Here is a 14,168-nt window from a genome sequence, read left to right as displayed (position 1 = left end):
TGGCACGGGACGGCTCTGGGGCCCGCAGAATGCCCTGCTCCCGGAGACGTCCTGCTGTGGCCCTGTAGGTCTGGCCGTGCTGACGAGTCCGAGTTCCTCATGAAGTTGAGCGTCCCAGAGCATGGCCAGGAGGGTCTCGGTCTCCTCATCGCCCCAGGGCACACCTGCTGCCAGGGGACAAGGGACACACTGTGTGACCACGGGGGCCTTTACCCCGCACGACAGAGGCAGCCGCTCAGGAAGCTACGTGCCAGTTTGTCCAGCTCGGCCACGGCTGCGTGCGGCCATCCCCAGGAAGCTACCCCGCTGTGGGCTTCCTTCGTCACACACCGGCGCTCGGCCTAGCGGGAAGGGCATCCTCTGACGGAGAAGGGCTGTGGGGTATTTACCAGAGCTGCCCTTCTCTTCTTTATCCCGAATCCCACTCCTTTGTCCTGAGAGCTGCCTGTGTCCTCGCTTGGGGGACTCCCTGGGTGTATGGCTCTAAGGGTCTGACCCTCTGAAGGGCCCGCTGCCCCCGAAGGCCTGGGCACACAAGCCCACCGGCACCGCTCAGTGCCCGCCGCCCCCCAGGACGGCTCTCGCTGTGTGTGCGCATGTGCGTTCGCGCCGTCCTGCTCTTCCCATGGGCCGTGCCTCCCAGGCTGCGGGCGGTCCCCCAGCCCCATGCTCCACCTGCCACACTCTGTCCCCACTGCTTTCCGTGTCTCTCCCCTCCCTCGGTCCCACCTGCTGTCACACGTGCTGGCCGCCCCGTCCTGAACCTCTGGTGTCTTGCTTTCCCTTTCTGGCAGTCTGTGTCGTGCCTGCTCTCAGACTCTCCCGGTTTCTCTCCTTCCCTCACCCAGCAGTCTCCGCTGCCGCTGTCTGTTTCGTCCTTTTTGGGTCTTCCAGTCTGTGTGTCTCTCTCTCGAGAGAGGAACACAGACGGTCTGGCTCTGAGGGAATGGGCATTCTTACCCAGAGTGTGATCTCTCTCGTTCTTCTGAGTGATGCCCCTGCAGAGGGCCCTCTCTGTAGGGCGAAGATTGTTGGCATAATAGCCATTTATTTAAAAAAAAAAAAAGAAAGAAAGAAAGAAAAATTGCTTCATTCTAAAGCCGTATATGTACATTACGGAAAAAATATGTTTCATAGGGGCTGGGGGAGCCTTTAAGCCCCACCACCCAGAGATGACCCTCGTCCTCCTAAAAATACCACAGTAACTCAAGCCTTTCATTTTTTTCAGGCCAGCATAATATATACTGTCCCAGAAATCGATCCACAGGAATCCTAGTATGGAAGTGGTTCATTCTGTGGACTTAATAACAGAACTTCGGGGAACACACACAAGTCTGATCGGGAGGAGTTTCCAGTATGAGGGATCTGAACCCGAAGCCAGGGGGAGCCGCAGGAGCGGGCCTGGGTGCGTGGTGAGTCCTGCCCCTTCACATTCAACCCCACAGCCTCAGCAACCACACACCAGAGGGCAGGGACGTTCCGAAGGATTCTAATGAAATAACGAGATACTGATTGTTTCATCTGCTTAAAAGAGAACAGTACAGCAAATATACGTGTCAGCAATTAACAATTAAAATCAACAGTTTTGCCTTCCTCTCTCTTCCTCTGTTGAAAAAAAGAGCTGCATGAGAAAGGGGTTTGTCTCAAGTCCAGGAAGAGCTGGTGTGCAGGTGAGGGCGAGCTTGCGGATGTGAATGTACCTGGTTTAGAAGTGACAGAATTCAGTTGTAGTGACGAGAATTAGGGCTACACATAAGAAGTCTCCACCCTCTGTGCTGTTACCATTGAGTAACCTTTGCCATATTGTTTTCTGGGTTATTTCAAAAGCATTAATCTAGAACCCCGCAGCCGACTCAAGCTCAGAGGTGCATTCCTCTGGGTAGCCCCAGGTGAGGGCAGAGACTTTGGCTTACCTTCTGACTGTTCCCCTGCTCTGTGTTGTGAGCTCCGTGACCCCTTCAAAGTGCTTTCCTCTGTATCAACCCCCCGTTTCAGGTGGGATCTCAGTGACTTTCTGGGCACTCCCAACAGGGCTGTCTCCTCATTGAGCTCTTTCCAGTCCTTCCCAGAATCTGGGACCTGAGAACAGACCCCATCATCTGTCACTAGAAATTCTTGTGTAAGGGACTATAAAACCTCTACAAATGGCATTAGGAAACGACGTGAGACCTAGGATGCAGAAAAGAAATAGTCTCAGACCTCTGTGATTTAAAAAAAAAAACAAAACCAGAATTTGGTCTCACTCATCTGGTCTCTAGTGATTAAGATCAGGAGCTGCAAGCACCAGGCAGAGGTGAGGTGGCCGAGTGCTGGGCCGGCACGCATCTGAGGCAGGGGAGCACAGCAGCCTCACAGGGGAAGTGCCTCTCCCCCCATGTCCGGGCTTCCCCACGTCTGCTCAGCTCTCCTGGCATAAAAGAGAGATGTGACATCAGCCACTTACGTGTGCAGCTCACAGGCTGCTCCAAGACTTGGACCTTGGTTGCCAGACCCTGTCATCACCCTCCGCCTTGTCACAACCCAGCAGGGCTTATAAAGCATAAGCTGCACGATACCCTGTCCAGCCCTCGCACCTCCCATCCTCCTCTTCTCCTGGACCTCACAGCCACTCCTCACTGCTCCGCCAAACGGGCCACATCCTTGCCCACCCGAAGCTGCTGACATAGACAGTGCCTCCCTCCCAGCTCAGCTCCTGTGTCCTCTCCAACAGGCCACGTCCACTTCCTGTCCGCCCCGCGGTCCCTGTCCAGCACGTCAGCTGCTCATTCCTGCCGAGCACTTATCCCAAAGTAGTTTTCTTCCTTCACCTGTCGTCCGCTTCCCCATGGAGTGTGGCTCCTGCAGGCCAGGGACAACGCCTGTCACGTTCACTGTGAAATCCCCAGTACGTGGCACGTGGCAGGCACTCGGAGCCACCCGCGTCTTTCAGAGCCACCTGCATCCGTTATGTCCCAAGCTTCTAACTGGGCCTTAGTGAGCGAGGGGTGGTAGGCAGAGGCGGCCGGCATCCTGACACGTGCTGCCAACCTGCTCTGCTCCCTCTCCCCTCCGCTTCCTGCTCTGCCCTTCCCATCCCAGACAGGTTTCAGGTAGCTCTTTTAACCCTGACATTCCTGTACCATCTCACTCCTGTGAAGAGCTTGGCTCTGAAATGATGGTGGCCATGAGGGAAAGACCGACCCCACAGAGAGAGGGCAAGGGGGCCTGGAGCAGGAGGACTGTTGGATGTAGTGGCTCCCGTTCCTCACCGGCCCCGTCTCTAACTCCGTCCACGTGCTACTGCTTGCCCTTCTCTGCTCCCTTCTAGCGGTTAGTAATTGTCCCAACCCCATGGATCCTTCAGGAACTTCCTCAGCCTGGTCCCTGATGTCCCCACCACACAGCTCTACCTTCTCCACATTATGTCAACACCACTCTTCCTCCTGTAGCCCGAGGATACATCTGCCTCCTCACTGGGGACACGGGCATCTCCCATTCCAGGCATGTAGTCTCTGCACCCAGTGAGCTGCTTCCTGTTGACTGCAGAGGGGTTCAGCCTACAGTGTCCCTCTGGCCCACACTCCTCCTTTACTCTGTGCCTCTCCCAGACTTGGGATTGGGATCTCAGTTGCCTTCTTCCCACAAACTACCATCAAAGCCAAGTTCCTTTTCTTCTCCTGTGCCTCTCACAGCTCCCTTCTCCCAAAATGTACAAGATCGTTACACTGACCACATGTCCGACCTAGTCCCTAAGTGGACAAGTGCATATTTTGTGAAACTCATCACTATCCCATACCGACCCCTTAATCCTGGCAGCAGGAGCAGCTCTAATGCAACTTTTATTTAGTGAATAACACACGGCATCTGTCCTCAAGGAGCCTTTCGGCAAGAGACACTGGATTTTAACTCACCAACTCTAATTTTCCTGAGTCCCTGGGTGAGGGATAGTTGTCCTTTCCCTGGCCTTCTGTTGGAAAGTATTCTGAGGTTTTACATTTGTATTAGGGACCTTAAACATAAACTGAATATATCCGTGTCTGTGTTATTGCAGCAAATGAGAAATTCTCCCCAAAGACGAAGGTCAGGGACCTCCCCAAGCCAGCTCATGGTTTCTGGTGGGGAACAGAGCGCTACTGTGCATTTCTCAGCTCGGCTCCTCTCCACTAAGCAGATTCCTGTGCTTCTCGCTCAGTTCTTCATAACGAAACTTAGCAGGTTCTGAATGCCTGTCCTCACCTGCTGGCCAGATGCACTCTGTACATCCTCAACCACAGCCACAGCTTCCTCACCCAGGTCTGGATCTCCTCTGGCAAGATGGTTGGAAACTGCTCCAAATCCAAGAGCTCCAACATCTGCTCTTTTGAGTGTGTCTTAGGCCTTAGCCACTGACAGCAGAGTTCCCAGAGCTTGCTAAAGGCTTCGTGGGGGCCGGCTACCTTTTGGGGGCAGAACTGCCTGAAGCGTTGGTGGGAGGCTTCTGAGTCAGGGTTGGTGCTGGGAAGGCCTGATTTCTGTCCCTGGTAGCAGTCCTTGCTTGGGATGGGTATGCCTGGGGACTCCTTGTCGCAGCCATGATTTCTGTCACCAGCCTGGCTCATTGGCAGCCATCACTACTCTGGAGATCAGGTTCCATTTCTTCTCATGTCACTGGAAAACCATTCTCCTGGACACTGGTGAAAGTCTTCCTGGAATCAGAGAAATATGAGAATATCTTAGTGGTTCAGAATCACAGCTGAAAATAACTCAGCGACTTGGAAGGGGAGTTGCAGGAAATGGAAAAAGACAGCATAACGTGATCTCATAGTCCTTCTCTCTGCTTCCCGTGATGTACTTTCTGCCTTTTTCCTTTGCTCCCTCTACAATCTGAGAATCTGAAGCACTAGAACTATCAAAACAGTTTTCTCCACAGGCCAGTGGTGTTTGCTCATGAATTCCCCAAACTACTTTCCCATGTAGCCCAGCTGTTCTTTCTTGTGTCCCCCTATGCCTGGGTCTTGGTCCCTGCCCTCCATCCCCTCAGGAAGCCAGGAGTCACCTTCCCAATTGCCATCTTTTCATAACGTGCCTCTGGATTAACCTCTTCATCGTTCACACTCTCGTCTCTACTACCATCAGAGCCACACACACAGTGTGGATGAGACACGACTGGCTTGCGGTATGCTTTCATTTTCCAGTACTCCTTCCTACTTCAGAATGCATCTTCTTCCTTTGTAACTGAGTCCTAAATTCCAGCGGGTGTCACGGGGCTATTCATTACAGTACCCTTCCCTCCCACCCCAGGAGTTTACATCAGGCATCTGACATAAACTGAGCCTGTCAAAAGTCTCTTGAGATTTTCCAAATTTCCTAGGAATTGCTGGATTGGGAGGATGTAAGACTGGAGCCATCTGTGATTGTGTGTCTTAATATAACCACTCCTGCACCAAAGGGGTGAGCCTGCTCACAGGAGTTAAAAACAACAACAACAACAACAAAAAAACTTAAAAAACTGGATTCAGGTTGCTCTTCTTCCAAAGAACTTGAACTGCCTTCACTTACAATCTCCTTACATATAATGCAGCCCAAGAGACTACTGACAGGGAAATGGAAGGCATTCCTGGTAGCAGTCCTTTTTAACAAAACAGGAGCGTCACAGCACGCAGGGCCCCGGCCTCGAAGATGTATGCCACGCCGCAGATTTTCCATATCCTGCACCTTGTCCGGATGCAGACTCATTTAGTAAATGCTACCCTAGTTTCAGGCGGATGACGAAGCTCGTGCTCCTCTTTGACCCCTAACATCCCGTCCATAGTTCGTTTGAGAATGCTGTTCTCGTGTTTCACTCTGGCGAAGACCCAGGCGCTCGGCGGAAAGCAGGACAAGGGTAGGCGTGGGGCTGGTTCACGTCTCGCTCGGCGGAGATGCCCTGAGTCTTGCCAGTTCGTCCGGGGCGAGGGTCAGGAGCTGGGGCGGGTGGGAGGGAGCACTCGAAGGGTCACGGGCCGCCGGGAGTCCGGGGTGGCCGGGTCGGGGCGGGGGATGCGCGGGGGCGTCCGCGCCTGTGCCCACCGTTCTGAAACAATGGCGTTCGACCCCGCAGCGGCGAGGAAGCGGAGTACTTACCAGACTCGCTCGGCGGCCGGTCCGGAAGTCAGCGACTGGACAACTCCCCGACTTCTGGCGCTAACCTACCCGCTGCGCATGGTCGCGAGCGGCGCCATTGGACTACAGCTCCCAGCGTGCACTGCGAAAGGCCGGTCGCCGTCCCTCGCCAGCATCGACAAACTCAGCAGCAAATAGACGCGAGAGACTGCCCTCTGGGAGCCAATCCCCCGGGAGAGGGGGCGGACCCCCAGTGCCGTATTTCCTTGCGTCATTCTCCCCTCAGCCAGTGGGAGTGTTCGCGACGAGCGGCCTCGGCTCCGCCCCCAGCCCTGGCTCCTGGTTTCCGGGTCCCAGGTCCCCAGAGAGGTGAGTCCGCGGCAGGTGGGTGCGGGGTGCAAGGTCGCTGGCGACGCTGCCGCCTCAGGCGCCACCCTGCCGGGCTCTCACACAGCCGCGAAGTTGACTCGTGCGCCCGAGAGCCGCAGGTTCGCCCAGCTGGGGGGCCGCCCGTGCGCCCTCGGAGGCCCGAGCCGGCGGGCCTGCCGGGCATCGCGAGCTAGCGGCCGCCGCGCTCCGCCTGCCCTGCTGCGAGCTGGGGCTTCCTCGCCCTCCGTGCGGTGCCGCCTGCCCCGCAGCTCCCGGCGAGATGCTCGAGGTCGGCGCTGCCAGGGTGCCGGGGAGGTGGCGCAGGCCACCTGTGTGACAACTCGAACTTTTCCTGGGGTTTCCCGACCGCCAGTTGGGTCACGCTGCGCAGTTCCTCTGAGACCTTGTGTTTATCGGTGAAATAAAAGCAGGGTTTTCCCCCCGTTCCTTTCAGGACGTTATGAGTTTCCTCCATTTCGAGACAGTTGAGGAAACTGCCAGAGGGTCAGACTCTCCCCACCGTCAGTCCCTGTGTTGTCCTCGGGAGCTTGGGGCCTGTGTGTGCCCCGCCCTCCCCCACATCTTGCTGACGTTGAGAGAGACTTGTGCAGAGCCATGAGCCCGAAGGCTTGAGCTGCTTCGGAGGAGAGAGCCAGTCTCCCGAGCCCCAAGATGGCGGCTAAGATGGAGATAACTTTGAGCTCGCAGTCCCACATTCAGGCTTCCTCCAAGCCAGAGAGACACATAATAACAAAACTGGAAGACAAACGGGGACCCACTCTGCAAAAAGACCGCCTCGATCCTGAGCTCTCCCGCCAGAGCTTTCGACGGTTTTGTTATCAAGAGGTGTCTGGACCCCAAGAGGCCCTCTCCCGGCTCCAGCAGCTCTGCCGTCAGTGGCTGCAGCCCGAGCTGCACACCAAGGAACAGATTTTGGAGCTGCTCGTGCTGGAGCAGTTCCTGAACATCCTGCCTCCGGAGATCCAGGCCCGGGTCAGGCATCGATGTCCAGTGAGCAGCAAGGAGATTGTGACCCTGGTGGAAGATTTTCAAAGAGCTCCCAAGAGACCAAAGCAGTGGGTAAGGAGGGCCCTCTCTCGTGGTCGCCAGGATTTCTTTCTCATCTGGATAGTATCTGGTCTCTTCATCCCTCTCTATTTAGTCAGAGTCCAGAAATGGACCCGATGACTGCAAATGTTGCTTCTGGCCTCTATTTGGGAACCCCCTTGGGGGATGTAATAGGTGTTTAGAAAATCCAGGTACTGGGGTGCTCCAGTAAGAAAGTAGAGGATCAAGTAAGTTCCTTGCATTTGTGCCCACACATCACCCCACACCCATTCCTCCTGAAGTTTTCCTACTATCAGGATTCTTAGCAGGCAGGGTCATCTTGTTGGGTAGGAATTTGATTTGGGGGGAACTTCATGGTGGACCTGGCTTCGGTGATGTGTCTTCCCTGCAGTTCAGGAAGTTGCAGCTCATTTGGCCAGTATTTTTTTCCAGCCTCCCAATTTAGACCCCATTCAGGGCTTAGGCAGGAAGCCAACAACCATATGCTTTGAGGAATGGAGGCTGTCAGGAAACAGGGCGGGCAGTCTTCTAGCCCTACTACTACTGGGATCTCCTTATCAGGGAAGCCTTGGGCAGAACAGTTTATTAGGTATGGGTTTTATTATTAATGTTCTCATCAAATGCTTCCCGATCCAGTGGGACCTTTTTCTGATAGAATCTGCTGGGGGAGTGACATACGGTGAGACACAGGATGCCGGGGTGGACATAGGGTGAGACTCTCCTAGGCCGATGTCATGACTGACCCTGTTATCTGTGCCTTCTCTCTGATGAGCTTGAGGCCCTGCGAAAGACCCTTTTAGGGTCACCCACTTAGGAAGTCTTGGCTGATTTGAAGCCTCCATGGATTAGGATTAATCTCACTAACCATTCTGCATGTCCTTCCCTTTGCTACCTTTGAGAGTTTTCATAGTCTCTCATAGTTGGCCTTCAGACTGCTCTCGGTATACCCCAGGGTAAAGGAAGGGATCCTTGCAGAGCAGGAAGAGGTCAGGCTGCCCCCAGTCCTCGAGCTGCACTCTGATGCATGGGGCTTGTTCCTAGGTGGCCGTTTGTATGCAGGGGCAGAAGGTGCTCTTGGAGAAGACTGGGTCTCAGCTTGGAGAACAGGAACTCCCAGACTTTCAACTGCAAACTCCTAGAAGCTGTCCCAGGGAGAACTCTTTGGAGGAGCCTTCCCAGGCGGAATCTCAAGACCAGCTGAGCACTCATCATTGGGACAAATCCCCACTCCTCCAGGAACCAAGCCCCAAATTGGCCGGCCCAGGTAAACACTCTGTGCCTCTTCTCTCCCTCTCTAATCTTTACCTCCGTCAGAACATCCTGTGGTTCTGAGACACCATACACTGCATGTCGGGTTTTTTAATGTTTTGTGTAATACTAGATCTTTATTTCCCAACAGATTTCATTGACTAGCATGGCAGTGATAGGTGTGTAAGAAGTATGGTTTTATCATTTTCTGTTAATGACTCAGTGACAGTGCGTAATGGGATTATCTACTCTGTCCCCTTCGGAGCTTCTTGTAGTGACAGATCCACATATGACCACTGATGAACTTCCTTCCAAACTGTGGCTGAGTTTCATTGCTTAAAATCGTCCCATGTTGAGAAGGGGCCTAAAGAATGCTATACGTTAGAGGAAGAGTGCCGCTCCATATTATTTTCTGCCTCTTCCTTCTCCTGTGACAGTGTCTGCGCTTCACACCCTGTGTCCATTGCCCTATCCGTCTGTGGCACAGTGCCAGTCGTTGGTGGCCCTGCTGTACTCAGTCCTGTGATCTCTAAGACTGAATAACAGAGACACTCTGGCTAGTCTTAGTGATGTGAGTAGAGGGGATGGTCAGCAGGTTAGAGAACATTACCAGAAGGCTGGAGTGCCTTGATTTCCTTAAGATTTCCTACATTCAGTGAAACACTTAGGTTTGGTTATTCTCTGAACTTAGGAGTGGAGAAGACCTGGGGCATCCAGCAGAAAAACACTGTGACCCTGGCTCCAGTCCTGCCCCATAACCTCTGGGCTTCGTGGTCCTGAGCACGCACACTCCTTTCTCCTGCCTCATCTTAGGCAGCTCACCGTGTGTGCAGGCCCCATCATTGATTCGATCCCTGAAGGTAGAGTCTCTACCCTAAGATCCAGTAGGGCCTTCCTTCAGAGCTGCACTGCCCAGTAAGTTGCCACTGTCCACACATGGCTATTTAAATTTTATTTATGGAGATACATTTCATGTACTGTAAGAATCACCTTTTGAAGTATACATTTCAGTGGGGTTTAGTACTTCACACGCTTGTGTGACCATCCCTATTTGTCTAATTCTTGAAAATGTTCATGACCTCAGAAAGAAACCCAGACCCCCTGGCAGTCACTCTCCAGTGCCCCCTCTCCGGCCCCTGGCAGCAACCATCTGCTTTGTCTCCGGATTTGCCTATTGTGAATATTTCAGAATCACGTATGTTGTGCTCTTTTGTGACTGGCTTCTTTCACTGAGAAGGTTTTTGGCTTCACCCATGTTATCACATGTGTCGCTCCTTTGTTCCTTTTTACGGCTGATACTCCATCACGTGGACGTTTTGTTTATTCATCAGGTGGTCATTTGGAGTGTTTCCACTTTTTGGCTGTTATGAATAGTGCTTCTGTGAACTTTTGTGTGCAGGTTTTTGTGTGGACATATGTTTTCATTTCTCTTGGCCGCATATCTAGGAGTGGAATTGCTGGGTCAGACAGTAGCTCTCTGTTCAACCTTTTGAGGAAACACTGACTGTTTTCCACAGCGGCTGTGCCATTTTACATTTCCACCAGCAGTTCCTGTGAGGATTCTAATGTCTTCACATCCCTGTCAGCACTTTTCGGTGTTTTGGTTACAACAGTCGCATTAGGTGTGAAGTGGTGCCTAACGGAGGTTTTATTTCCCTGATGGTGAATAATGTTGAACATCTCTTCATGTGCTTATTGGTCAGTGGTATATCTTCTTTGGAGAAGTATCTGTTCAGATCCTTCGCCTGTCTCTAATTTGGGTTAGTCTTTTGTTGTAAGAGTTCTTTTTATATCCTGCATACTCGGCCCCTATATATAATTTGCAAGTATTTTCTCCCACTGTGGGTTGTATTTTCACTTCCTTGATAGTGTCCTTTGAAGCACAAATGTTTCTAATTTTGATCAAGTGCAATTTATCTATTTTCTCTATTTGGCTTGTGTTTTGGTGACATATGTAAAATACCTTTGCCTAATCCGAAATCACAAAGATTTATATCTATGTTTTGTTCATAGAGACATTAGTTTAGCCCTTCTGTTTATGTCTTTGATCCATTCTGAGTTATTTTGTGTACACGTTGTGAGGCAGGGCTCCACCCTCACTCTTCCGCGTGTGGAAATCCAGTTGGCTCAGCGCCCTTTATTGAAAAGCCTAGTCTCTCCATTGAATTGCCTTGACAACCTTGTCGAAAAGCAGTTGACCATAAAGGTATAGGCTGCTTATTTAAATTTGAATTAAAATTAACTGAAATTAGATAAAATTTAAAATTCTGTTTTCTCCGTCATGGTAGCCCCCATTTCAAGGACTCAGTAGCTCCATGTGGCTGGTGGCTGCCATATTGAATAGTATGTGCACACGCTCATGTACACACACACTTCTCACCTGGCAGCAGTCCTGTGGGATAACACAGCTCTAGAGCCTCCGGCTTGCCCACAGACATTCCAGCATGGTTCCGTCCTGATCCTCAGTCCTCATGGTCAGAAATTGGCAGAGTTTCTGAAATTAGGATACATGTCTAGCCCATTTTGTAGTTTGTAACCCTAATGCCATCATGTTTATAATGAAAGAACACACTGCATTTGCTGAATTTCCCATTATTTGAAGTGACAGTTGTGATCATTCTGTGTCCATGTGAGTGAGTAGATTGGCAGTGTTGAAAGTTCAACAGTTCAACTCTCTCCTTTTCTTTTTTTTTTTTTTTAAGATTTTATTTATTTATTTGACAAACAGAGATCACAAGTAGGCAGAGAGGCAGGTGGGGGAGGGGGGGAAGCAGGCTCCCTGCTGAGCAGAGAGCCCAATTTGAGGCTCGATCCCAGGACCCTGGGATCATGACCAGAGCTGAAGGCAGAGGCTTTAACCCACTGAGCCACCCAGGTGCCCCAACTCTCTCCTTTTCATTTGTTTATTGCCACTCAGGTCTGATGGGTTTGCTTTTCCATGTTTCTTCCTTCCCTAACCTTTCCTTAAAGGTAGGAAGGAGAGATGGGATTGGAGAACTTGGTTCCTAACATGAATATAAATTACAGTCCTCCCAGGAGCCTGTTAGCCATGTAGATTTCCAGCTCCCCTCCTCCCCAGAGTTTCTGACTCAGCAGCCCTGGGGACACAGGAACAGCCTGCTTGTGTAACAGGTGCCCCAGATGAATCGAATGCCAGTTGCCAGTGGAGGACCGCGCTTTGAGAATACTTCTTAGCTCATTTGCTGAGCTTCTTTCTTCAAAGCCCAGGAAATGAAACATATTCTTTCTAATTATAGAGGCCCCCAGAATGAAAAGTGACAACAAGGAAAATCCTCAGCCAGAGGGGGCTAAAGGAGGAAAGCCATGTGCAGTTTCCCCTGGCAGATCCAAAGGGAATGGTCTGCAGAGTCCTGAGCCGAGAGGGGCGAGTATGAGTGAACCCCGGTTGTCCCGGAGGCAGGTCAGCCCCCCAAATGCTCAGAAGCTGTTCACTCACTATCAGAGACATTGCAGGGAACTGGAATACATCAGCAGCCCCCTGAAGAGCCACCCGCTGCGAGAGCTGAAGAAAAGCAAAGGAAGCAAAAGGAGCCTGAGCAGTCGTTTGCAACGTCTTGGTCACCAGCCGACCCGCTCAGCAAAGAAGGCTTACAAATGTGATGACTGTGGGAAAAGCTTCACGTGGAATTCGGAGCTCAAAAGACACAAGCGTGTACACACAGGGGAGAGGCCCTACACGTGCGGAGAGTGTGGGAACTGCTTTGGGCGCCAGTCTACCCTGAAGCTGCACCAGAGGATCCACACCGGGGAGAAGCCGTACCAGTGCAGCCAGTGTGGGAAAAGCTTTCGCCAGAGCTCAAACCTCCACCAGCACCACAGACTCCACCACGGGGACTGACAGCGGGGCTTCGCGCACTCGGTTCAGAAGGAAGGCGTCTGTGTTTCTCTTTCCCCTCACTTGCATGTAAACCACAGACTGACTGTGTGACTTACAAGGAAAGCAAGAAGTCCCTGAGGAATGCCGGTGCACGTTTGGCTCTGAGAAGTCCCAGAAGACACCAAGGGGGATGTGACCCTGTTGGTGACCGAGTGAAGAGATGGCGGCTCTGGGTGTTGAGTCAGAGAGAACCGGGGTTTCTGCTAGAGAGCAGGGAGTAACGGCCAAGATAATCCGGCCGATCCTGCGGGGTCTCCTGCCCCTTTATTTATCCTCTAAACATGTCCAAGGGTAAATTACGTATATATTTAATGTACTTGCTGTCATACCAGACACTCTGGATCATATACACGCTTCTTTAATAAAGATCAGTGAGCCACTAGAATTCCAATTTCATTGGAATATAAATCCCCTAATATTCTTACTCTAGTTTCTGGCTGGTCATAACAAAGGACACATGAAGTGAGAGTTTGAACATGTTTGTATGAGGAGAGGATTTCCAAGTAAATAGTGCTTTTACACACACACACACACACACACACACATATGCAGTTCACACATGTTGAGGGAATTATTTATATGAAAACACCTTTGATTTATTTATTTATTTATTATTATTATTTTTTAAAGATTTTATTTATTTACTTGACAGAGAGCGAGATCATAAGTAGGCAGAGAGGCAGGCAGAGAGAGAGAAGAGGAAGCAGGCTTCCCGCTGAGCAGAGAGCCCGATGCGGGGCTCGATCCCAGGACCCTGGGATCATGACCTGAGCCGAAGGCAGAGGCTTAACCCACTGAGCCACCCAGGCGCCCCAAAACACCTTTGATTTAGGAAGAAATCTCAGCTGCTACAGCCCCCGCCCAGGCAACAGGGGAAGGCTGCAATGGGGAAGAAGCATGTAGCGCGTGGAGACAGCTAAGGACATGCCAAAGGGACCCTTACTAACCTTCCTCACTCAGGCCGGCAGCCTTAAGAAAAACAAGATGATTGGGGGATGGAGTATTATAAAAGTGGATTATTTCAGTACATTTACTAAAACTCATTGAAATGGGTTAATTTTATGATAGATAGATTATATCTCAGTGAATTTTCTTAAAAAACACAAGATATATTTGTATAAAATATAAAAGTTCTGGAACGAAGCCAGAGAGTTGATCGAATTCCATCCCATCATTCTCTCAACTAAGAATCCAAACCCAGTCAGTATAGTTCTCAGTCACCCAGAGCAAGCCAGAGGACCTCTGAGTTCAGAGAAGACCCCGGTGGATGGGTGCACCGCCTCCAGCAGGACACGGGTAGGTGGCATTCTTGCTAAAACAGCAGGATCCTCCAGTTGCTGCCAGTCACCTCCCGGCTGTGTCTTACCCTCACCCATCACGGTTCTGCACATGCTGCTCCCTTTGAATTTAGGACCTGCCACCCCCACTGCTTCCTCCCTGTCCCATCTCACAGGAGCATCCTACTCAGCAAAACCCTCTCTGACTGGTTCCAGGCCGACTTCATTGTGTCCCTCCCTGCTCCACT

The 14,168-nt window shown here is 51.5% G+C and overlaps 2 protein-coding genes across 4 annotated transcripts in view; one reads left to right on the top strand and one right to left on the bottom strand.

The window, feature by feature from the left end:
* LOC111156275 (zinc finger and SCAN domain containing 32) overlaps positions 1 to 5,768 on the bottom strand; it is a 16,133-nt gene extending 10,365 nt beyond the window's left edge. The window contains exons 1-5 of the mRNA XM_022517044.1: positions 5,722 to 5,768; positions 4,216 to 4,336; positions 1,914 to 2,079; positions 730 to 1,014; positions 7 to 167 (exon numbers count right to left, since the gene is read on the bottom strand). Coding sequence (XP_022372752.1) covers positions 7 to 167; positions 730 to 1,014; positions 1,914 to 2,079; positions 4,216 to 4,336; positions 5,722 to 5,768 — 780 coding nt within the window. The remainder of the gene's footprint in view (positions 1 to 6; positions 168 to 729; positions 1,015 to 1,913; positions 2,080 to 4,215; positions 4,337 to 5,721) is intronic.
* Positions 5,499 to 13,205, top strand: LOC111156150 (zinc finger protein 174). Of its 3 annotated transcripts, XM_022516839.1 has the most exons (5): positions 5,499 to 5,842; positions 6,059 to 6,429; positions 6,884 to 7,509; positions 8,539 to 8,761; positions 12,003 to 13,205. In XM_022516839.1, exons 3-5 carry the CDS (start codon positions 7,102 to 7,104, stop codon positions 12,602 to 12,604), a joined length of 1,233 nt encoding a protein of 410 aa, XP_022372547.1. In that variant the 5' UTR covers positions 5,499 to 5,842; positions 6,059 to 6,429; positions 6,884 to 7,101; the 3' UTR covers positions 12,605 to 13,205. The 3 variants fall into 3 exon arrangements, with proteins under 3 accessions (XP_022372547.1, XP_022372546.1, XP_022372548.1); XM_022516838.1 differs by lacking the exons at positions 5,499 to 5,842; positions 6,059 to 6,429 and having other exon boundaries at positions 6,583 to 7,509; XM_022516840.1 differs by lacking the exons at positions 5,499 to 5,842; positions 6,059 to 6,429; positions 12,003 to 13,205 and adding an exon at positions 9,011 to 9,177 and having other exon boundaries at positions 6,583 to 7,509; positions 8,539 to 8,772.
* The last annotated feature ends 963 nt before the right edge of the window (positions 13,206 to 14,168 follow it).

This window comes from Enhydra lutris, unplaced genomic scaffold, assembly GCF_002288905.1.
Source record: "Enhydra lutris kenyoni isolate GAN:26980312 unplaced genomic scaffold, ASM228890v2 scaffoldscaffold45, whole genome shotgun sequence".
In the NCBI taxonomy this organism is placed as follows: Eukaryota; Metazoa; Chordata; class Mammalia; order Carnivora; family Mustelidae; genus Enhydra; species Enhydra lutris.
The sequence above is the reverse complement of the archived record's forward strand: the minus strand, read 5'-3'. Positions and strand labels throughout refer to the sequence as shown.